Source organism: Colletotrichum fioriniae (genome assembly GCF_027942845.1).
Source record: "Colletotrichum fioriniae strain IMI 355084 chromosome Unknown scaffold_14, whole genome shotgun sequence".
Classification (NCBI taxonomy): Eukaryota; Fungi; Ascomycota; class Sordariomycetes; order Glomerellales; family Glomerellaceae; genus Colletotrichum; species Colletotrichum fioriniae.
Window position 1 is genome coordinate 615917 of NW_027076850.1, and position 23806 is coordinate 639722.

General features: G+C 52.0%; 3 protein-coding genes and 1 non-coding gene across 4 annotated transcripts; 2 read left to right on the top strand and 2 right to left on the bottom strand.

Moving 5' to 3' along the window:
* Window positions 1-7325: 7325 nt before the first annotated feature.
* On the bottom strand, window positions 7326-7414 carry N0V96_010340. Its single transcript has one exon. It is a non-coding gene; the product is annotated as a tRNA-Gly (tRNA).
* Window positions 7415-8490: 1076 nt separating this feature from the next.
* Window positions 8491-9222, top strand: N0V96_010341 (uncharacterized protein; the record flags this gene model as incomplete). Its single annotated transcript, XM_053194697.2, has 1 exon — window positions 8491-9222. One exon carries the CDS (start codon window positions 8491-8493, stop codon window positions 9220-9222), a length of 732 nt encoding a protein of 243 aa, XP_053047866.2.
* Window positions 9223-12857: 3635 nt separating this feature from the next.
* Window positions 12858-14319, top strand: N0V96_010342 (uncharacterized protein; the record flags this gene model as incomplete). The annotated part of the gene is made up of 2 exons (XM_053194698.1): window positions 12858-14134; window positions 14190-14319. 2 exons carry the CDS (start codon window positions 12858-12860, stop codon window positions 14317-14319), a joined length of 1407 nt encoding a protein of 468 aa, XP_053047867.1.
* A 1976-nt stretch (window positions 14320-16295) lies between these two features.
* N0V96_010343 (uncharacterized protein) lies at window positions 16296-17491 on the bottom strand (the record flags this gene model as incomplete). Its single annotated transcript, XM_053194699.1, has 2 exons — window positions 16296-16521; window positions 16599-17491. 2 exons carry the CDS (start codon window positions 17489-17491, stop codon window positions 16296-16298), a joined length of 1119 nt encoding a protein of 372 aa, XP_053047868.1.
* Window positions 17492-23806: the final 6315 nt, after the last annotated feature.

Sequence of the window (23806 nt, forward strand, 5' to 3'; positions counted from 1 at the left end):
ATGGGATCAGGTAGATGGAATGAGACCCGGGCCAGGCGGGATGGTTTTTTGGGCAGAGATTAGTGCTTGGCTCCAGACCGATCCATGGAATCGATGCGAGTGTAATCAACAAGAGGCCTGTGAAAGGAAAAGTATTCGTAGAAATTGGGATCCGTATTAGCTTGGTGTCTGTATGCGTAGCTGGTCCGTGACTCCGTGATGCCAGGGTGCCAACGAGACGCCGGGGATGTGAATGATGGAGGCGTCAAAGTCTAAAGTCTAAAGCTCCGTGATCCATAATCCATAAGTTACCTTGTCGCACACCGTAAGGGAAAAGAGTGGTGGCCGGGAGCAAATACGTCCCGTGCTTGCCTCATCAACACATAGCATTTGAGCATCTCCTGGTTTCCTCCCTTGACTTCAGGTTGTTCAAACTTCAGGCAAGATACCAGTATCCGTACACCAAGCCAGGTACATGAAGCAGCAGGCACATGAGGTGGGAAGCGTACCCCTCAGTAGTCGTACCGCAGTATCCGTAGAACTCACCTAAGGCACCTTACCTGAGGAACGCAGTACTTGCGGATAATTAGTCCAACTGTCTGAGGCGCCCCTTGGACTTCGCAGCGGGCCATGCCGCCGGACGCTCCTCCTTCTCTTCCTCCTGGAGCCCTGGCAGGTCTGAGATAGGCAGCAGCTGACAGGGCCAACAAGTTCCAGATTCCAAGACAGGGCGAGTTAAGGTACATTCCGGCTTGGCTGTCTCCGTACCGAGCCCTGAAGTAGATGGGACCTTTCCTCTCCTGCCCAAGTGCGTGGGGACGGATGCTCTCTCCGAGACAGCCTCAACTCCCTTCCTCATTCAACAAAGTATTACACACCTCTATCTATTCATATGCGTGTACGCTTACAGCTTACAGCACTCTTTCATTGTTGTGCTTTCTTCTCTTCGCAACAGCTTGATTGTTTCCCCCTTCCCAGTCTCCGTCCACAGCAAGCTCCTTCATCTACCTGTTGCTCACGTACCCCCTTCTCGAGACGTTGGCGCACTGGCAACCGGCAACATAACCACCAGCCTTGCAGCTCAGCACTGCACCGCATCGCATCGCATCGATCTTCCAGACAAACCCTTCGTCCGGGGGGGTGCCACGGGAGACCACGCGGGCTTCAGGTCCACGGCCTTCGTTTCCCGTTTCTGCATGACCTCCGGCAAGGGTATCCTCCCTACTCACCGGTCATGTATGCAGCTCTGCCTCTGTCCACCGAGAAAGTCAAATCTAATGGCCCTATGGCTGCACCGCCTGCGCGAGCAAATGCAACCTGACCGAACCTACCGCACCTTACACACTCATAGACTCAGGTCACACAGCTACTCCCCAGCAGCTCTGGCCTCTCTACGGCGGCAGCATTGCTGCTTGAGATGCCTCCCGTCCTTTTCCCCTCACCAATTTACACCTGTGGCCTGCCCGTCTTATGCCTCAACTCACCTTCTTGACGTTGCCCATCGAGCAGCATCCGAAGTAACATGTCCAACTATGTCTTCCAGGCTAATCAGAGTTTATCCAGACCTTCACGAGCATCATCGTCGTCATCTCTTGCGACGGGTTTACCGTTCGTTACCCACTACAAATTAGTCCAACCTCAACACAGGCCTTTCCTGCAATCCAACTCAGACGTCCCAGGCTGATTGTTTCTTGGCCATCCACAATCGCTACGCAGTATGCCATTACTTTCGGCGACCTAATTTATTCTCACAGAAACTTAGATAGTTCCGTACGGACAGGCTAGGGCACCGAGACGGATACCCGGCGGGCAACAACTCCACTCCGCAGCAAGAGACTCCGCAGCGTGCCAGCGCAGGCAAATCTCCAACATCCCTGGGGGCATCAACCGCGTCTCGAGCTTCCCGTTGCATGGAAGAGTGCCCTTTACAGTTACCCGTACCCAGCCGTCTTAGCCGTCCACCGGTCGCCCTCCCTCCGTTCTACCGCAACACGCACCTACCGCGACCCCTCCACTCTCAGTCTCGCCTCGTCTGCATCTTGACCTCGTTTTCGTGAACCCAAGTCTGGACTCTGAACTCCTGGAGTGGTCAACTATGCCATCAAACCTCCTGACTCAAGACCGCTGTGTCATCTCTTTCTGGAAGGCGAGCTGTGGCTCTGCGGCCAGATCAGCCGAAGAAATGAGCAACGCCCATCGGAAACATTGGACGATTCACCGCTACTGCTATTCAAACTTCACCATGGGCATCTACCAAACCCCATTGCTGGAAATGATCTGCAAGACTCTTTGGCGGCTGAGGATTCAAGCCGGCCAAGTGATCCCTTCCATCACCATATCTGCTCCTGGCACATCCTGGGTTCGCTGCGCACACTGCGAGGCCGGCAACTAATCAGCGATATACTTACTTCATCGGTGCTTCTTGTGAATCCAGTTCGGTCGTTCAAAGCAGATGCTTAGAAGATGCACTATTGAGTGAATGCAGCTTTGGTGGGCGAGGCCAGTCCGACCTCGATTTGCACGAAGAGCCAAGGCCACTCCTCGAAACCATGGCAGACACGTCGTTCTCTCACTAATTCCACCTTGACTGGCACATTTACAGGCACGAAAAAAGATATTGGGGTGTAGCAGCATCCCTTCTAGCGACATGGTGGGAGCAAACTGTCCTGGCCAAGTCGTCAAACTCCTAAACCTCCAAATATGCCAATTCCCTGGTTACAGATCTTCTCCGAGAGCAGAACGTCTTGTCTCATTCGTCTCGTCCGAGGGTCTGTTGCGCATAGCTCAGACGCTGGATCCAGGACTCAACCCAGCAAAGCTTACCTTACATTGTACGCGTCCCAATCCGGCCCCCCTGTCTCGAACGACTCCTTCAGCAATGCAACCAAAGCTTTCACCGCTACTGGCTGGCTTAGATCCGTATGGTCGACGTCCCTCACCATGGTGGTTATCCTGGCATCACAGACCGTTCCAAGGATCTCTACCTGCACATCTGGAAAGAAAACCCAGTGTGGCAGCGGGGCAGAAAATATCCGTTTTGTCGCCAATGAATCCAAGCGGCTCGCGTAAGGCTGAAGTCACTGGACACCCGCACAATGCCAATGCATATTCATGCGATGTCTACAGCCCAGACGTGAGCAATGTCGATTGATTTGGCCGCGGTAGTGCCGAAGGCGGCTGTTCAGCAAAACTCTGTTGGTAACCAGAAAATCTGACACAGACTCGTCGGTGTTGGACAACCCATTGAAACGGCGACCTTTAAACTCTAATCGTCGCTGCAGACCGGGCTGTATCTCCGACTGCACAGTATTTGTGGCAAGAAGCCACCCCTCGATTCTCTGATTGACCGGGTCTCGGCTCGTTGCACGCGGGGTGGGCACGGTACACTGGACGGCAGGTCGGATGCCGTCTCGAGGGATGAACCTGCCAGAACTTTCTATCGTAATCGAACGATCAGCCAGGCTCGCAGGCTCATCCTGTTGCTTCGCATCTGAGCACTGTTCTTAGTCGGTCATGGTAGCATCACCAACGTCGTATGCCTCCCGACGGACAACCGATCAAAGATCGAACTATGCGGCTCAGAAGGCGAGCGGCTATGCGGGGGAAAAAAGAATGACCATGGAGGTCCTCGGATGTCATTCTCCCAACCCTCTCACCATGATCGACAGCTCGAAACAAAGACGAAGAGAGGCTATGAGCTCAGTGGCAAAAGGATCACGCCTATTCCCGAGCGTATCGAATTCGTCCATTCGGAGAAAATCCTGCTTCGCTTTAAGCTTATACATTTCTCACATAAAAATAGAGATCGCTGACAAAGGCTTACGGCTAATGATCTATGGATGTTGCCGATCTTACGATCCCAAGGCAGCTTTGGGAATGTTTCTCGTCTGCAGTACCGTTGACGGCGGGCATACCAAACCTTGGAGCCCGCGAAAAGAGAAGTCTCTATCGGGCCAGCAATGCCGCTCAAAGGCACTGAAAGCCGTCGCGGATATTCCTGCCGCTGTGAATTTCAAAAACAGTCATCAAGTCTCACAGGAAGAACACACTCGGCCACATATTTGATTGCAGGAGTATTACTCTCAAACAAGCGTATATGCTGCAAGTTGCGAGGAGAACATGCCTTATGGTGGCCGCATCAGGCACAGTCAGCCACAAAATCACACCCCGTTGGAACTTCTAGCTCAGCCCCAGCTTCCGTCCAACGACATTCCTCCGCCGCCGTGGGATTGAGAAGACTACCGCACATCACTGATTGGCTCCGAGAATACCCAAGGCCTAGTTGCCGCCGACATGGCGCCAGCATAGCCAGCACCAGCCCTACCGTAGGGCTTATCGTGGGATTCCAGGGTGCAGCTCAAGCCTCGCATGTTCCATCGGGTGTAAGTGCTGGAACGGGCAAGCCGGCCGTAGCCGCTTCAGCCGCTCTCTCTCTCAAGGAACGTCTATTTCATGATGATTTAGCCAGCTGAACTCACAGATAGGCTAAATGACCACGGTCTGCCGCTCCCGCTGTCCGCTCCGCCCTCCTCGTGAAGAGCAGCGGGCGTAAGGGTGGTATGGAAGAGCAGAGGACAGAGAAGGTTCTACGATCGCAGTTACTCTACTTTTATCCGTGGCATCGGCCCTAACGTCGCGGTGTTAGGTTGCCCTTAGCTTTCCCGAGAGCTACAAGCACTTCCTTCCTCAATAATTGCTCGGGGCTTGCTTTCATTGGATGAAATCGAGAAATTTTTCCAATATATAACTGCGTTGCGGCTGAGGGGGCGCACAGCTGAGAATTCTAGCTGACAAGAGGGGGAATGTGGGCAAGGGAAACACATAACGGCTGACGGCTTGGCGCAGCTTACCATTCCTGGGCCATCCCGTCTAACCCGCTCCCGGATGCTGCTCCGGGATTGTGGGGGTGGGAACGCGAACCCGCGTCCGACCTTCCGGACGGAGTGGGTGAAGTACAACTCCGCTCCTGGACGCACTTCCGAAGTTTGACGACATTTCGGCGTCGGGAGCGTTCTCCACATTCCTTTTCTAGTAAGGAGGTCTGCTGTTCTACGGGAGGACCGGGAGACTTTGCTGGGCTGCGTGGTTTTCGTGTTTTTCGTTCCACCGTGAAGATTGGCCTTGCATGGACTCTGTACTGTGTGCCGGCGTACGGGTTGACAGTCTCGTCAAGACGGATTCACTAGGTTTGAGCAGCAATGCCAAGACGAGGATTTGATGGACAACAAGTGTTGTTGTCTGCTCTTCGTGCTGTTTTCTTCTCTCCTAGTATTCTCCCTCGCCAAGCATCAAGTCAATCTGGTGTTAGGTTCCTCTGATCGAAAGGGTCGGTATGGCACAATCAGCTACCTCCTTCCGGGAAACTTCAAAGATCAATGTACTCTAGTCTTAGACTATTCATATCGGTATTGCATGACTAGTCATGCAGACCGTAGACGGGCTCCTGATTCCTCATCTCGGCATCCCACAATGCCGAGGCGAGTACTTGGCGCGTCATAACCTTCTTTGCGGCCTACTGAGCCGGGATGTACCTCCGTGAGTTGTTCTCTTCCCAAAAAGCGAAGGAGACGATTTGACCGGGAAGTCATCCGAACCCGAAATCCGCTTGAGGGTGTCGACTGCTATATCTCCTGTCAAAGGATCCAGGTATATATTTTTTTTTTCTCAAGTCGGAACCTATCAAAGCTTACAGAGGCTTCGATTTCTGCCTGATTAAGAAGAGAGCAGTATCTGGCTGAGGGACTTGTATATCTTTGGCCCATAGTACCAAGGAAGGGTTCATTCGTAAAACATACCTCAAGCTGAGTTGGTTGTATCGCAAAGACCAGTCAGAATATGTTGGCAGCTTGTTCTAGCCAATGTTTCACTCAGTAGAACCGAGTTGAAATCAACCTTATGAGGCATATCAGGGACTTGGCCGGCTACTGTCACCTTGATCTGTCGTACATGGTTGGTTTTGTAAGGAGCTTTAGTTACTAAGGGAAGTAGACATGGAGGATTTTTGTAAATATATGTTTAAGCAAGAAACTTGCGATTTAGGATGGCTCAATTACGAAGTTCGAGTGGTAGAGAGCATTCGGTTCGTCTCAGCTATGGCTGTGAACATTCGTTTCTGGACCTCCAGAATGACGTTTACGCCACTCGCCTCCCGAGTTGGACTGGTTGTAGGCAACGGCGATAGGTTCAGCGCCTTTATGGAGACGAGCCGTACTCCTCAGGTGTGGATAGGGCAACTTGAGTTGTATCATCTCTTAAATCTTTGCGCCTTGAGTTCAGGGACTACGAGCTCGGTTTCCCGTCAGCCTTCTGCCGAGGGGCTGAACCTCGCGGGCCCGATCACTCTTCATGCGCCTTTGCCAGTTTTTCTTACTTCACGAGACTTTGGCTCCGATGTACTTCGTCATTGAAGCTTTCGAAGACAAGTCCGGAAGGTGATTGTCCGGGTCCCCTGAGGACGTGTGAGGAAAAACAGGGTTGACGCCCTCACATCCACAGGCCATATTATATTACTACACACACCTCAAGTACTCTCCAGGTACTGATGACAGATACATGTCGGGGATCAATCTCATCGTTTGGGTGGCGAAGAACTTTGACTATTCACAGCTTCGACAAAAAATGGAGAGAGAAGTGAGGTCAACGACAGAACGATCAGACCCCCCCCCCCAAAAAAAAAGGGGGGGGGGGGGGCCAAATGCTGAGGCAGACTCGCCGCAACATATACAGAAGCAGGGAAAGGTGCAGATTGTCTACGATAGAGTCCATGTGTCAAGCTGCTCAAAAAAGACAGAGGCAATCCGCCGGACCTATCCTGATTTGTATTAACTCGCGATGCCATACAGTTCCCTGCTTGCCTGGCCGCCGCACTTAACCGCAGACGGATGAGAGCGACGCATGACGCCGCTTCGAAGCTGTTCTTTTGAAAAATGAAGGAAACTGATGTCAACTTGGAGTTCAAGTTGTGAGATACATCTCCGGCTTTGCCTGAACCCATCTTGGCCACAGCAGCAAATAGCATGACTTCGGAAATGCTAGGGGAGATACCCTGGGATGAGATTTGGGGCGCTTGTATTCATATTCAAGATTTGAAGGGCCTAGGTGAGTTTTGTGAAGGACGAAGAGCAAGAACATGAACGAACTTGCCAGTCTACTAGAATGGTAAGGGCTGTATGCGCCACGGGGAACGACGTAATTGTCACTGCGTATTTCCTAAGCAAGAGGAGATATCATTTAAACCTGGGAAGCCCTCTGCTGTCACTTTGAACTGGATTTCAAACTGCATGGCTCTACCTAGCCAAGAGACAAAAGGAAGCCCTCGCGAGGCAAAAGAGAAAAGTGGTTTGGTATGCATCCGCCGATAATCGAAATCGGGTCCCTTGCTATTCAGTCGGAAGCGAATGGAAGGCAAGGATGATAACCACTACACTACAGATGCTTGTTGTGTCTCAAAGCGGGAATAGCCAAATATGTATCCACGATGTGCGGATTCGCTTGGGCTAGCAAGGGCAAACGTGTAAGACGGCCCACATGCGGGATTTAGTCGGCCATCGGACTTGAGAGCCGGATGTCCACACCTTGCTATTGAGATATGTGCGATGAAGACGTTGGCGATTGAGATTAAAAAAAAACACAAATGACAATGGCTTTCCATGGTGACAGGATCTAGTAGATTCTTTGCACACGTCGCTACCTCTGCCTTTATCGTCTGTTGGTGGTGGAGTTAATGCGGGCCAGTGTGCATGATTTGTGTCTAAAAGAGGAGTTCCTTGCCTTTGATTTCTTCTCGTGAGTACTTCGAGGACGCCAGTGCTTGATCATGTCTATTTCTATTTCTATTTCCCAGGGTTTGATGAATGTTTCCCTCATGACTGGTGACACTCCGCTTTTGGAATTCAATTCGAACGACACGCCGAACTTCACGGATGTATGTCGAGTGTTCCCAGTCCAGGAACACCGATCAACCCTTCTATCTCTGACTGACAACCATCAGACAAAGGGCGTGGCTTATGATAGTCGCTTCCATGAAGTTCACGATAATGAACGTCGCCAATTATCCTCCTCTGATTTCTGATGGAGAGCCGAGCCAAATTTCATAAGGTAGTCGTACTGGTAGACGACGTCAAGACAGTAAGAAGAAAGGGGGGCCCAACGAGGACAGGAGAACTTGTTGTAGATGGCCTCGCGGTTGGTGACGATATTGAGGAAGACGAGGTGCTAGTGATGCCCGATTGCGTCTGAGATCCAGTTGAGCCAGAAGGGGAGCCTGTTGCTGTTGCACTCGGGGTGCTGATGGAACTGGTGGCTTGGCTACTCGTGGAAACACTGGTCGTTGCGAACTGACTTGTCGAAGATGAGGTTGTACTCAGAGATGATGAGAGGGTTGAGGAGGCAGAATTTGAAGTTGATAGGCTTCCTGGTGCGCTGTTGGAAATAGAGCCAGTTGTTGTAAAACTGTTAGAAGAGCCACTGGTGCTAGATGTTCCTGAGATAATGTTTGAGGTCACAGGCGTCATGGCTGAGGTACTCGTTGACAAACTTGATGTAACAGTGCTGGGAGATGAAGTGCTACTAAGCGAACTTGTAGGCGAGGTGCTCAAAGAAGTAGTACTGGAGGAAGAGGTTGAAATAGTTCCAGTTGATGAGGATGAGGGGGTGGATGTTGTGGAAGATGAAGTCAACGATGGGGCTGATGTTGACGTGGAGGAAGCAGATGATAGAGATGTCGAAGATGTTGTCGAGGATGAAGTAGGGGAGGCAGAAGTTACAGAATTGGCATCAGTCGAGGACGAGGAGGACGAGGGTGAGGTTAGTGTCGAAGGAGAAGAGTCGGATGTTGTTGATAAGGATGAAGACGAGGTAGATGTGGCACTAGACGTGGAAATGTCGGATGAACTTGATGTGATAGGGATAGATGAGGACGAGGGGGATGATGTGAGTGAAGAGGTTGCGGTGGTGGATGCCGATGAAGTAGACGAAGACGAGGTGGACGAGGTAGGGTCTGTTGAGGATGAAGTGGACGAAGAGGATGAAGTCGATGAGGTGGATGAGGTAGTGATGTTGGAGAACGCAGTCGACGAAGTGGACGATGAAGACGAGGTAGAAGTCGTAGAAGTCGTCGTTCCAGCAAACAAGCCGACAGGCACCGCTCTCGTGCCATATACAGAGTATAAGAGCTGGTTACCCGTGTTTCCCCCACAGTTTGCAGGAGGAGAACCTGTGGGCGGAGCCTCGCCGCAGATGTAGTTGCAATTGCTGTCAACAACGCCAACCGAGTCAACAAATCTGACATCGGCCGCAGGTAAAGAGCAGAAGCAATATGTATCGCGAAGGAGAGCGAAGTCCCTGCTATTGGCTATGCATAGATCTTGGCAAACCTGCGGTCCATTGTCGGTCGCGTTTCGTGCTACTATTATCACGGCGGTGTTGTACAGCATACCGCATCCCCGATACGCCATGGGCGGAACATTGTATGCAGTCCCTTGACCGAGCACAACGTTGAAGGCATAGCTTATGGCAAAGAAGACTGTAAGCCAAAAAGAAGGCATCATGTATCGACCGAATCGTCTAGAGAACTCAAAAAGACGAGGGATGTCCTCACAGGACTGCAAACGATGGAAACTTGGGGTCTACATGTCAAAGCAAAAGGGATAGAAGAGACCATGAAAGTTGGCTGTAATAGATATGTGTGTTGTTTTTAGTTATCCGAGGGAATCGTTAGTTCCGCCCTGATGGTATCACAGGGCTTATTCACCAGGTAACGATTTTGATTAGTTCTCAGCCTGGTATAAGGGAGAAGGGGCAGGTATGTACTGTATAGCTCGCAAGTTCAGATCTGAGATGACAAAGAGGCGGCGTGGATGTCTCGGTCTCTCAGCCCAAATATCATGGATCCAGATCAGATACATTCTAATTGATCTGTGGTTGGTCCCAGGGCGACTCATCAATCTCCCAGGATTTCAAGCCCGTTGTTGAGATTTCAATGGTAAGACAACCTCCAGCTAAGCTTCAGCTTCTGGATTTCGTAGCTGCAATGATGCCGACATTGAGACCTTGGAAAACTGTGCCGCCTTTGATTCATGGCAAATTTGAGCCCCTCGCTTCATATAGTTATTCTATTGCCTGAATGACCGGCCGTTACCAGGTCGACGTGGTAACTGATAACCGACTGTAGCGCTGAGATGGAATACTTGGGCTGAGTACAAAAAACCTGCGTGAGATAGAATGACAAAACGGGCCGCATACCATGGCACCAAGATAATGAGACATGTAGACCACATGCTTACTTCCAACTGGCCAGCACCCGGGACAAAAACAGCATCTGGGGCTGTAGATTAACATGGATAATTCCGGCAGGCCTACATATATAACATGCGGCCCGAGGAGGGTCTTTGACTTTCGATTACCTAAGTCAGCAGGATGCGAGTATCCCTCGCAACAACGGGATACTAGCAGCAACCCCCACTCCACCAGAACATCATCTTTGACGCAAGCTCGGACGGTTGGTCTGTACTTCGGTGCATCATGAAATTTCAAGCCGCAGCACTCTGCCCATTCGAGTTCTTCCTCAGCCCACAGCCCGCTTATCTGCTTCCATAGAAGGAGTACCACGGTAAGCATGAGACGATACAGCCACAGACAAGTCATAGCATGGAAGCCTTATATCTTTGTATTCTGAGCGTTCCCCCTACCCAAGCACAGAAGACGTCGATGCGGCGTGATGTCACTGCCGAGCCCGCAGACAATGTCCTCAGAGCGTAAGCTGGCCCTCTGTTGGTCTACAGAAGGCCTCGGTCACGAACTGCTCGACTCTTTCTCGGCAGGCAGATTCAAGAAATTTAACTCAGCCGAGCGCTTGATTTGAAATCCTTCTTACGGCCAGACGTTTCTACAAAGCCAACTTCGCTATCATGAACGACACATCACACCTCCTCGGCACGTCTGTTTTCTTATGTCAACTGGGCATTTGTCCATGCTATATCCTCATACCCAGTATGAGGACAGGAAACATGCGAAGGCACCATGTGCTCAGATTGAGACGGTCGACAGACTGAGAGGATTACAAGCGATTTCCGACTTGCTAGCTTCGAGCAGATATGGCCCTTGATCTCCCTTGTCTCCCGCGCAGCCTCGGGCCGTGGCAGCGCAATTGCGCCCACGTTTCTCCTTCTCCCATGGCCACTGGATTCTATGCACAAGCTAAAAGCCGGCCCAGCAGCTTCCTTTGAATATCAGCTTCCACTTAACATGAAGCCACGTGGAAAAAGCAAGTTGGCAGGCCGTCTCAGATTGGGGTTCTGTAGTTGAATCAAGCCGACCTATCCTTTCCTTACACAAAAAGTGATTGCGAAGGAGAGGTTGAATTGGCTTTCCACGAAAATCCAGCTGACCGAAACAATTCCCCGTAATCCATCAGTATGATCTACGCAATTCTCAAGATGGCATTCCGGCTGCTCGATGGGTATTGGATGCAACCTTTCGCTTGCTTTCCCGAATTCGAGACCACCGGTCATCCCCAACAACAGCTGTATCTTCCGCATTGAGTTCTTCCCGCATGAGTCTCCCAAAAGCTGTCACCAGGTTGCATTCTTTTGCAGGTTAAACCGATCACCTCGGCTAGTGCGCCCCTCTGCGGAAGCTAAAGTCCAGACTTTCTCCAACGATGCCCTTCTCCATAGGGAGATGCCCGAGGACGGACCTTTCATCTCATCTTCTACCCTTCCAGGGAAGCCAGGTTTCGAAGCTTCTCACACACCCCTCGTCTCGAAAAGCATCTTCCATTTTGTTTTCCATCCTCCGGGTGTCCGGTAAGATTTCTTAGTCTACTTTCTCAACAAGGAAAGATGCGATCAAAGCTTAAGAGTCTATCTCGATGTCTGGTACCTGCCAAGACCACACCAAGCTGCTACTGCGTAGGACGGCGTCAAACGGTGTTTCTATCCTATCTGCGCCTCACCGACACACTGACACTGCGGCCTTGGCCTTGGGTTCTGCTGGTTGTGACAGCAGCTGTGCTTTTCGCAAAAGCAATGCTAGCATGTAGCTGTAAGTTGCCATGTGCAGCCGCAGCCCGCAGCCTGCATTTTGACTGATTTGTTTGACAGTGCGAACGTTGTGTTCCATGGTTTCCATCCGCATACTTCGTCATAAAACACATATTGCCATCTTTAGCCACTTTTCTTTTAGTAGTGACGCCAGAAAAGACACCTTATCCGGCTGAAGAACGAATGCGAAATATCTCTAGCTGACGCGGGCCTTTCAGAGGCCCGTTCTCTCCTCGCAAAATAGTCATGGACAAGTTCACGTCCCGATCGACGCCTCCGGACCACACCACCGGAATTTGAGTGGGTTCCTCTCGTTTGGTTGCCCAATATGGCAGTCCGGCAGAGGGGGAACCATGAGAGAGTGTCCGTACCCTCAATGCAACTGGCTGGCGGCCTAGGAACACCCTTTGGTACACTTGCTCTTGACAGCGGACAACCTCCCCGTCGACCTTACCAGACGGCTGGCCTCACTGCAAAGACCGAGTTGACTTGCGACTGGCAGCCATGCGTCCCCGGACTGCCACGCCCTCGGCAGGGTCCATATGTTGGCCCATCCTGTCTTCACCAAAGTCTTGGATTACCGTTGTCCCTGCAGAGCACCGGCAGGCCGTAACGACCCAGCCACCTGCGCGATGACAGACGGTTTCAGGATCAGCCTTGGGAGAGCCGCTTGAGGCAATCGCAGCTGAGTGTGGTGCTCTGATGGGTTGGAAGTACCTGACCAGAGATATAATGTCCTGGGCGGTCTTCCCATTCTCTGATTTTGGGTTACCGAAGAACATCCTCATCTCGCAAACACTTCTCTAATACCCATATCTGCATCAGCTCACCGCAACAATGGCTCCCACTATGGCAGCGTCCGCTTACACGGCCACTCCCAGGTCACCCTTCCCTCTTCAGCTCTCTCCCAGAGCCCTGAGGTCACCGAGGTCACCCATGACCTTCAGTCAGTCCGAAGTCCTGTCCCCTCGGGCCATGGCCAAACAGGAAAAGGACCTATGCCTCCCGGCACAAGGCTCCATCTATATTCACAAGCCCGACCAAGACTTTTGGAATGTTCGTTGCGCCGAGACTCTGGATGCTTTCATGCAGGCCGCCGGCTCATACACGCCGGCTCAGCGTGCCGCCCACCTCCAGCTTCTCTCGGAGATCATCGTCCCGTGCATGGGTCCTCACCCGGCCACGGCCCCGACTAAACCCCTGCTCACTGCCGACGGCTCTCCGTTCGAGCCATCGTGGAACATCACCGACTCGGGCTCCTCTTCGATTCGGTTCTCGTTCGAGCCCATGGGTCGCCATGGCGGCTCAGCATCAGATCCATTTGCACAGAAGATCATTCCTGCAGTCCTTCCTGCTTTGCGTATGGTATCTCATGGCGTGGACACACGGTGGTTTGAGCAGTTCATGTCCGCTCTATTCCTGACGGAGGCGGAGTCAGAGATGGCTCTCTCCAGACTCCCAAAGGGAACTCGTGCGCCAACATCGTTCCTTGCCTTTGACCTGGATGGTGCAAAGGCTGTTTTCAAGGCATACTTCTTCCCAGTCCTCAAGCATATTGCAACGGGTGCCTCGACGGAAGACATTACATTCGACGCGATCCGCACTTTGTCACCGCGGGGATCCGACCTTTCCCAGTCTGCCAACGCCACCGAGGAGTACTTCAAGAATTGCCCATTTGCCATTCCGGTAGAGATGATCGCCCTGGATTGCATCGACCCCGCCGAAGGAGCCCGCGTTAAGGTGTATGCTCGCACCCGGTCAAACGCCTTCAACGTCGTCCGCAATGTGGTGACTCTCGGCGGGCAGATCAAGGACGAGGCGACACTGAAGGGCCTCGAGATTCTGAAAGGCATTTGGCATCTACTTCACAACGAGGCAGAGCCTCACGACGATGATTGGAACAAGGAGCCAAAGATGGTGAACACTCTCCACAAGGGCATCTGCTACGGCTTTGAGCTCAAGCCTGGCGCGAAGTGGCCCGAGGTGAAGGCATACGTGCCGCTTTGGCAGTACGCCGACAGCGACGCCGTCATCTCAGCAAACCTGGCTCAGGCCTTCCGTTCCAGGGGCTGGGCCGTCGCTGAGAAGTACCAAGACGACATGGCTCGTTGCTTGTGAGTGAACTTTGTGCCTTTCTCTGTTTCAATGAATACTGACTCTTTTGATTAGCCCTCGTTCGGACCTGAACAAGACCACAGGCACGCACTCGTACATCTCATTCGCCTATTCTGAGAAAAAGGGCGCCTACTTGACCATTTACTACTCCATCAGGCCTCAGGACTCATTGCTGGCTTTCTGAGGAGGCAGAGCACGACTGTAACTGGGACTAATTGCTCAGGATGGGGCGTTTCTACTTTCTTTTCACTTTCTTACTGTATACCTTTTGCTCGCGCTCTCCTGAGAGGCATAATACTCTGCGCACCGTTCCCTCGCATATGTGGCAGATCATGACAGCGATGGCCTGAACCACGAATCCCATTTACATGTGTCGAGGGCAGACAGGTTTTGATGACAAAAGACATAGACTGACGGAAAGATTCAAGAAGTCAAATTAACATTCTCACGCATCACAACTCATACTTTGGCCATGCTGAAATGTTCGTCTCTTGAGTTCCACAAGGCAGATGAGATTATGATGACAAGTGTGCGAACCATCCGTACGTAAGCGTAAATCCTGCCAAAAGTATGTTCCTCGTATAAGTCTGTCCACACGTCGGACGGCGTTGGCCTGCTGTGATTAGAGACTGCGATGAGTATACGGGTAAACAGCTACAGTGAGGGTCCCTCTCGTTTATCACTCAATTCAACGCCCACTCAGTACCAGCCATTGTGTTCGAACCCCTTACGCTACTGCACCAAGGCAAAGTAAGTTGGCCCGCACGCAAACCATGCCCCTTTTTCTCTTACGATAATCGTTTACGCCAACTACCGTGAATGAGTACACCTAGATAAATACACAGGAATGCAAGCCCTCATATGACTCGTCCAACTCTCCCATTCCCGTCACCAGCACATCAGGCGTCCGTATAGGGCGACGGGTTCAGTAGTTGGGTTCGCGGCCAGCAAGTGAAGATCGCCAAACGAGGCTACTCAATGAACGACAGACAGGCTTAGCGCGTACAAGTAAATCCCGAGTTCAAATCCCAGCATGAGCATCAGGAGATTATAGCCACGACCATAGAAGAACTTTTTTTTCTGATTTCTTCCACCTCGCCCTTTTGTTATGACACTCTCATCACGGCTGGTTCTTTCAAATAACCCACCTCCCCCTTACGATGTACACACCCAATCCATCATGCACCCTCTGTGCGGCAGCAATCTTTGAAATCTCAACTGGGCTCAATCCCCAACTGAAGTCTGTTCCATCCCAGCCCGGCGGAAATTATGCCAACGCATATTGAGCGAGAAGGAAAGGTACTTTTTGTCAAATCGGCTTTGATACCCGGTATCAAGGTGTTAGTGGTGGTGGTAGTGGTGGTGATCAGCACCGGGACGACCGGGAGATACGTGCGGACGCCAACGTCCCGGGAGCACACAAACAAACACTCTCGGGGTAGAGTTTTCCATCCCATGATAATTCACTCCCACCCTCCGTCATGCGTTACCTCGGGACGAAATGTTCCCGCTCCTCGACGACTGTAGAGAGAGATGTTCCTAGAGAGCTTGGACTTTTGGAAAGGCATGTGGTGTAGCGTGGTACTGCTGTAAGGAGGATGGGGGATTACGTCACATAGCCGCAAGGTTACAGGCAAGCTTCCTTTTGGAAGCTGTGTACAAGATCACGACGAGGAAGTATTGCTATTAGAGCTCGCCTAGAGGAATCAATTCAAGGAATGTAAGTTTTTGGGAAGCCTATGAATACGATTTCGAGTCCCCGATGCTTTCCTTTACAGCTATCATGGCGTCCATTTGATAAGAATAACGCTTGGTGGGAAAATGAGGGTGTATGTGTAGACTTCCGGCACACGATCCGTCTCCAAACGGAGCACATCAAAAGCATTCGGTAAGACGCTCAATGCGTGTTGAAAAAAGATTCCTCATTTTTGCCAATCCGGTTCCTAGAAACAAATCAAAGTAAAAACAAAAACGCCGCTTCTTTATGAGATGTGTGGTTTCCTCTCTTGTCCAATTTTTGGTTGTTCGATACGTGATTTCTTGTGTTTGTTATTTTTTCTGCAAAGCAACGATAAGGAGTAAAAGGAAAAGTGGTATCATCAGTTTCGCACGTGAGTTGAGTTTCAAGTTGAAGTTCAGTTCCAATATGATGTCGCTCTCCTAGACCTGAGCTGTCTCGGTCTTGGGAACTTCCTCCTCGTCATCCCTGTAAGGAGGAAGGTCGGCGGACTCAGCCATGAGCTCGGACTTCTCCTCGACGGCACCAGCCTCGCGATGCGTGTTCCTGCGGGCACGGCGGCGGCAGTGACGGCGGGCGAAGGGGGCCTGGCGGCGGACGAAGACGCGCCAGAGGCAGACGACGAAGGTACCAACCATCATGCCAATGCTGAAATGTCATGTTAGTGGATCCGTGGGAAAGGTAGTCACACGACCGGGGGGTACGGGGGGAAATGGATGACTTACATGCTAACACTGACGCCAGCAACAATGCCGATGAGAATCGGGAGCAGGATATGGGAGGTGATGTTCTTAGCCAGCTGACCCCAGGTGTGGTGGTGGTGTCTCATCTGGCCGGCGTTGTGAGAGTGGTGTCCGTGACGGTGCTGTCCGCGCATGCTTCCGTGCTTGCGGCCTCCGCACTTCATGCCACGCATGTTTCTCAGAATGGCGGCGCGCCATCTGCAGTAGAAGGTGGTGCAGTCCTCGGCAGGCGGCTCGTGGTCCTCCTCTTCCTTGTGAGACGGGACGGAGGTCTCGGTTTGTTCGACATTGCCGATCATGAGGCTTCCGGTAGGGGACTTGATGAGCTTGACTTGGACATTGGGGACGTCGGCGACGAAGCTGTTTCCGACCTCGATGATTTGGAGGTCCACCTCGACGAGCTCAAGCTCCTGCTCCGTATCCTTAGCGATGGGGCGGACGCCCAAGCTGTAACCCAGCTGAGGGGTGTTGGGGTCGGCGTTTTGAGGGTGCTTGGTAGCGGCCTCTGCGAAGTCGGGAATCTGAGGAGCACGGAGGGCCTTGTACCACGAGGCAGGCTTAGGGTAGAGCTCGAAGTCGTTGACGAGGAGGTGGTCGACGCCGGTGGTGTCGGTTTCGATGGAGAAGGTGAGCTCGAGATGGTTGTCGAGGTCCGTCATTGTGTGGAAGCGGCCATCGTGTTGACGCATCGTCAGGGGGCAGCCGGGGCAGTCGACCTTGACGCGGTGGCTCGCAAGGCCTACATCTGAGGAAGCCTCCACGAAGGGGAGGGTTTTAACGATTTCGTTGTCGGCTTCGGAGATCTCGGGGACGATAACGAAGGCTTGCGTGGCCGTAATCGCCAGGCCGGCGGCGGCGAGGGATTTCAACAACATCTTGACGAAGGCTGTATCGTTCAATGTGTTTGTTGGCTGTTTTGATGATACAGGGGGACGTTTCGTTTGGGTCTGTATGGTGATGGAAGTGTTTTGTTTCGACAGAGAGTAGGGTCGAAGTTGGTCGATAAGTACGGTAAGGAGAAGGGAGGTTTAAGTTTTGAAGTTGGAGTGGGAGGAGAGGTGCAATGACATGAGTGCCGTGTCAATGGGTTAAGGTGGAGTAAAAAGGGACCTGAGCAGCAGCAGGCAGAGTGGTAGCGTGTGTCGGTCACTTCGTAACCACGGTACGCAGGGCAGGTTGCGCTGACGCAGCCCAGTGGTACGGGCCTTTACCCAGTAAAAATATGGAGATCAGGTGCTGGAAGTGGCGTTAGTCTGCTGGGTGCGTGGGTGCCCAGTGCCCACTGCTCGGGGGGAGAGAGGGACTCACCACAGAGAGGGGCAATCGGGGACAGCTTGGGACGCGCTAAAAGGGACGGACTCGGGACGACACAGGGCAGGCAGGTGACTGGACTGTCTCAAGGGACGGGGGATTCGCGGGCGATTGCGTGTGCCGGCGGGTGGTGAGTGACTTATCCGGAACCTGCGGAGACGAATGGGGACTTTCCTCGGTGCCTGTAAGCTTTCCTGGAGCCTTTGATGCCTGAGGCCAACAAGGGTCATGCCGTAGCGCTGCACATCCCTCAGCCCGATTATGTCATTCGTCCCTCTATGCCTCTGTCTTTCCCTTATAGAAGCACCGCGAAAGGTCGATCGGTCTGCCTCCTCAGGCACATCTCACCGGGTCTTCACCATGCACTCACCATCATCCACTCACCTTGCTCGCCTGTCCTAAATATCCACTTTTCTTTCCCTCTTCCACTTTCCGCCGCCTCCGTGCCAGACCACTTTCACGCGGCAACGGGCGACTACCAACGGGGGCCAACCTCCCAAGACTTCCCATACACGTATCGAGTCGCATGGCATGAGCGTCGTCCGTGCTGACTGTCCAGAAAGGATACAGAAACTCTCCCCCCAGCTCCCATGGATCATGTGCTCCTTCTCTTCTGTCTCTTTGAGTTTTCGCCTACCTTATCTCTCTCTGTGCCTACCTCGACGCATCAATGCTAAGCATGCTAAGCGCGCCGTTGCTATCCCTGCACTACCTTAGAACATCTGCTCCCTTCTTCACAATGACAGGCCTCAGCACGAGCACTGAGCATCTTTGTAGCTGCCTTCATGACGTATACTGCTTGTGCTCGAGTCCCTTGCCACACTGAATAATTGGTTCTTGACCGAGCAGACGGGCCGAAGACGTAGGTAGGTAAAAGAAGGGACTAGGTGCTGCTTTTGGATCTTTGGACGGTGCTATTGATTTTCCATCGTTGCACCGCTAGGTCACTCCTCAGCCAAAGCCCTGCGGCGCGCCTCAGAGCAAGGGGTCTCATCCGGGTCTGAAACCCCGTCGCCGTATCATCGTGATACAGAAAGTCACCAAAGCCCACCCCCAAGGCCCCAAAATACCTAGCTAGCCCCCCTTTTTTTTGTTTTTCTCTTCCTCTCTCTTACTGTTCGCCTTGCAAGTTTACCCCCTACGCTGCCAGAATAGAAACAGCTGTTCTCGCTCGGGCTGTGCTGTTCCGAACGGGTGGGTTCTTGGCTGGAAAATGGTTCAAGTTGGTCTCGATGGTTCGGTCTGGCCGTCGAATGACTCTCCCTCACCCCCAGTCCTCCCCAGATACTGAGCAGTGACCGGCTTTGACTATTGCGGGCTATTTCTTTGGCTACTAGTGTGCTTCGTAGAATACCAAATGTAAAAGATTTCGACCTCGTAAGCTGGGAAGTGGGTGCGGCGCCTTCCGCCGCCTATCGGCCTCCGAAAAGTCTCCAGGCCGGCCGCCCGGGATCGCCGGAAATTGCACATCACGCAATTCCCGCTCTCCGGACTCTACCGACTCTCCGCTCCGGTGTGAGTTTGTCGTTTTCCGCCATCTCCGCTGGTCAACTTTCGCTTTGGGTCCCATCTTGAACACAGGTAGCCTCAGGTAGGTAGGCAGGTAGGTAAGGCAGAAAAGAAATAAAAGCGTCGCACTCATCTCGGTTTCGCTCATGGGAAGTGAGAGCGATTTACCTGACTGATCTGCCTTGCCATTTTCATTTCGAGAGGTTCGAGCCGTGTAACTTGTCGCTGAAAACGGGCTTTCCCTCGGTAAGAAGAAACATTTCTCACAAGGAGCATCTATAAGGCTAGGCGCCGTGCTCGCGTATTGCTCATCAGCATGAAATCCTGATGAATTGCGGTCATGCTCGGATTTCTTTGGGTCTTCACAGACACGGGCAGTGGGAAGTCATCACGCCTTTCGACCCGTAATGACTTTCATCCTCTCATACTCGATGTCATAGGAAGTGCGACGATGCTACAATCAGGACGTAATAATAGAACGTGGCCCGAGAGACGTTGGATCTAGATCAAGGCACGAGGCTGGCAGAGAAGAAGCCCTAAATGCCGTCTTGCCCATCATCCCCATTGACCTTACCCTCTCTCCAAGTCCGTCATACCAACATCTGCGACAACCTCTATACCTCGTCCGCAGCAAGAATGGCCAAATGTCCGGCAGCGGCCCAATAGGTCATCAAGGAGAGGAACACTTTAGGCGCGGTTTGAATATGATCAAACTAAGTGAACATCGCCTCATAATCGTTGAAAGGCGCTTGAGAAGTGAACGTGCAAAGAACTGGCAAGGGGAGTCATCAGGATGAGAGACTCACGGGTTGCCCGAGATGTGTATCTGCTCTCACGGGTACAGAATTTCGAATTTGTTGACGGCACGGCCTGTACATAATGCAATGCAAGATACTCTCAGCCACCTTTCAAAGCTCAATGAGCCCGTTGAAGAATCGCAATGTGATATCATTGCGAGATACATGCCCTGAAAGCCATGATACCGCGCTCATAGCAAGTCTGCACGTGCTGTATGGCACTCAGTCGCCCTGGATCTGGGAGAGAACATCTCTGAGAAGATAGAAGTACTGTCTACTTAGCCGTCATGGTTAGTAAAGCTCCTCGGGACACAGGATTCTCTGATTTGGCTTGGATATGTACAAATCTACAAAGATATCCATGTGTCATAGCTAGTGACAGACGTGGAACAGAGTGGTATCATTCAAAGCCTTACTTACTCCAGTCGAGCGTGTTTCTCAATGTGCGAATTTACGACTGAGGCAACGCCTTGAGATTTGGCGACGAGTCTTGAATAAGCTTCACCGATATCTCACTATGGCAGACGCCAGGTGTGTAGCAATTGGGCAACAAATGCGAAATCTTCTCGACACCCATAACCAAATTCTCATCGAGACGTATTTCCGATATGGCTTCATCCGGCATGTAATGAAAAGCACCGCAGCTGGAAAACGTCCATTTTGTTCTCAGAGTCATAGCTATGAATCTGATTTCTACACACGCTCCACAAAGCAAGTGGAAGCAACCAGAACGGACAGGGCATCGTCTTATACATGACTTGGGGAGAGGTCAACAATGAATGTGGAACTATCGCCCGAGCCGGCTGCTGGAAGAACGCCGCCACAACGGTCACGGATTTGAGATATCTATCAGGGGTGTGAGCGTTGCCACGGCCGGATCATGGAGTGAAGATACACGCGACTGAGGTCAAAGGCCGCAGACGACTCTTCAGATAAGTGTGCCATGTGTTTCTAAGATCGAAGTTGTCCAAGAAGGCAGGCAACCATACGTTGAAAGACAAGTACAGCGCTGGAGAATATATCTTCAGGACCTTCCGAGAACGAGCCTCAATGATGTCATATCTAAGTCTTCTCGCAGTGAGTACAGTAGCGAGAGCCCTTTTCCTCGTCTCTCTCACGTGACGATGTCGACATTTCTGCAGTCGTGTTCGAGGCAAATCGTCCAAACTTCGATATCTTTCTATCGTCAACGCCGATCACCGTCTCTGGTACAACACCAAACATAAACGGTGACAGTAGTTGACGACCTTCAGCGTTGAATTCTTGACAATGGGTGAGCGTACGCATTATCGTACGATTGGGGATAATCACGTTGACAGACCCACGCCAAAGAGACTAGTTTGCATAGCGACGAAATTTCCGCGTAATATTACTTTTGAGTTTCGCACGCGCCAAGAAGTCGCCATGTATCAGTTGTCAGAAACCTTGATAGATGATGCCAATTGCTGTTCGTCTTGAGCAAATATTAGCAGAGGGAGGAGAAAACCAACCAGCCTCTTGATATCTGGACAGTAGTCTGTTTGTGCAAAACGCAATTAGAAATTCAGGACCCATCTGGGCATGCACAACATTTAGCGCGTATTACGGCAAGGGGATCGAAAATGCGACTCAAGCTCAGAGATTGAGTTTTCCAGAAGATTATAGTCAAGCACGCAAGCTAGTTAGCCTACTGATTTGACACGATCGACATTTCGTTGGAATGTTCGCCCAGGCTGGAGATGAGATTCGGGGACCGGCATGTGGATGCCACCAATTCGGAATCCGGAAGAGATGTACATCATCCATACCTGGTAGTGTGACATTTGAAGCCCCTTCAATAAATAGTACAGCAGCAAACAAAACCAATTGCCAGACTTCGCTGGCGAGTCGAGGAATGGGAAAGCCTGTCATTGCGGTTTATTGCAAGCTAATGGCCATTGTCCAAAGGGAGCAAATGTTCTTGGAATCTGTGTGTCGCGTTGCGAATAGATAACGTGCTACCCACTGTGATATCGAGGTGAAGATCCCGAGCCTTGTAAAGGCATATCCACACTGGAGGCTAGTCGGCGCCGTGGGGCCGGACGGTTTGACCTTGACAGTCAGGCACGGGAGCTAGCGAGCTGCCAATTAGAGGCTGGCCCAGATTTGAAGGGTTGTTGAATTCAAAAGTCAAACTCCATCATCGCACTGGCGCTTGTATGGTTTGCCCTCGGAAGAACACAGTTCGTTTCTGGCGGCTTTTGTCGGAGATGACGTGCCGGTCAGATAGGTACGACCGAAAATGAGGTCAAGATTGGAGAACGAATTCCCCGTAATGCAGGCCGAAATCTTTCTTCGCCGTGGGAAATCATGGCCTACCCGCGTGACTGTCGGCGCATTGTTTCGTTTCGTCCCAAAGTTCCACGTGTAAATGAGAAGTCGAGGACGGCTATTCAAATTCTGCGGAGACACGGGCAGTGGAAGCAGTCATTGAGTTTTTCTCTTCCGTTGATGTGAAGCAGAACGTATCTAGAAATGGCTGCCTCGGTAGCAGATGGTAGGAGGCATAGACCCTGAGCTCAAGCCGCGCGGGAGGTAGGCGTAAGGACAATGCCGTCGTGTGCCTGAAGTTTCTCTCATGCGGCCTTGCCGTCGCACACTTCCGTGTTCTGCGTGCCTGAATCCTATGCCAGAGCGCTCGCCTGGGGTCAAAGAGGTAACAGTGCTTTGCCGACACCCTCAGCGGATGCTCGTAAGAGACCTGACCTAGAGGTGTTGACAAACTCACAAGATCTAGCCGAATGCCCCAAAGATAGGCGTGCCAATGACTGCCCTTCTCTTGGAAGCGGCGTCGTTCCTTGTCAAAGGGTCGCAAAGGGTCCATGACTCCAGGGCATGCAACAGCCAACAGGGCATTCTCTTGCTAGTATCTGTATCCATACTCCGTACTGACCTGGGCCAATTGAGGCCATTGTGAGGGATAAAGAGATCTGACCCTGGGCCCTGTTCCATGTCTGCAGCGTGGATGCGACAGCTGAAACGCGTCTAGAACTCGACGTTGGACCTGCAGTCTGCACCGCTGTAGTCTGTAGGAGGAAAAGAGCATCTGCGGGCGGTGGGAACTAACTCGGAATGAGGCGCCGCGCCGCGTGCCAACCTGGCGTTGTTCTCTGTGCCTTTTTTTGTCGCTGCAACACTGGTTGGACGAGTTGATCCAGGAATCAGGGTTATCTCGATGTGTGCCGTGGGATTTGCGACAGGAGGCGACCGATGTGTTTGTTCGACCCCTTGGTCTGCAATTCTGCGCATGCAGTGGCAGCGGTCCGATGGCCTTCAGGTAGGCCAAGAACAGGCTGGTCGCAGAATGGTGTTTTCGGTACAGAGATGCCGGCGCAAAAATCAGCACGCGGTCGACGGATCGCGTACAGTAGAAGATGTTCCTGCAGGCAGAATAATTGCAGGAACTCTGAAGCTGCACACCGCAGGCAGACCCCCGCTCAGTTGCCTTTAAGGTAATGCTGATCAGCGTTCTTGTGCCGGGGACCTGGGGTTCCAAGGTGCAGGGCGACAGCACAGGGCAAAGGTAATTGAATATCCATTCTTCCGCTGGTTGCG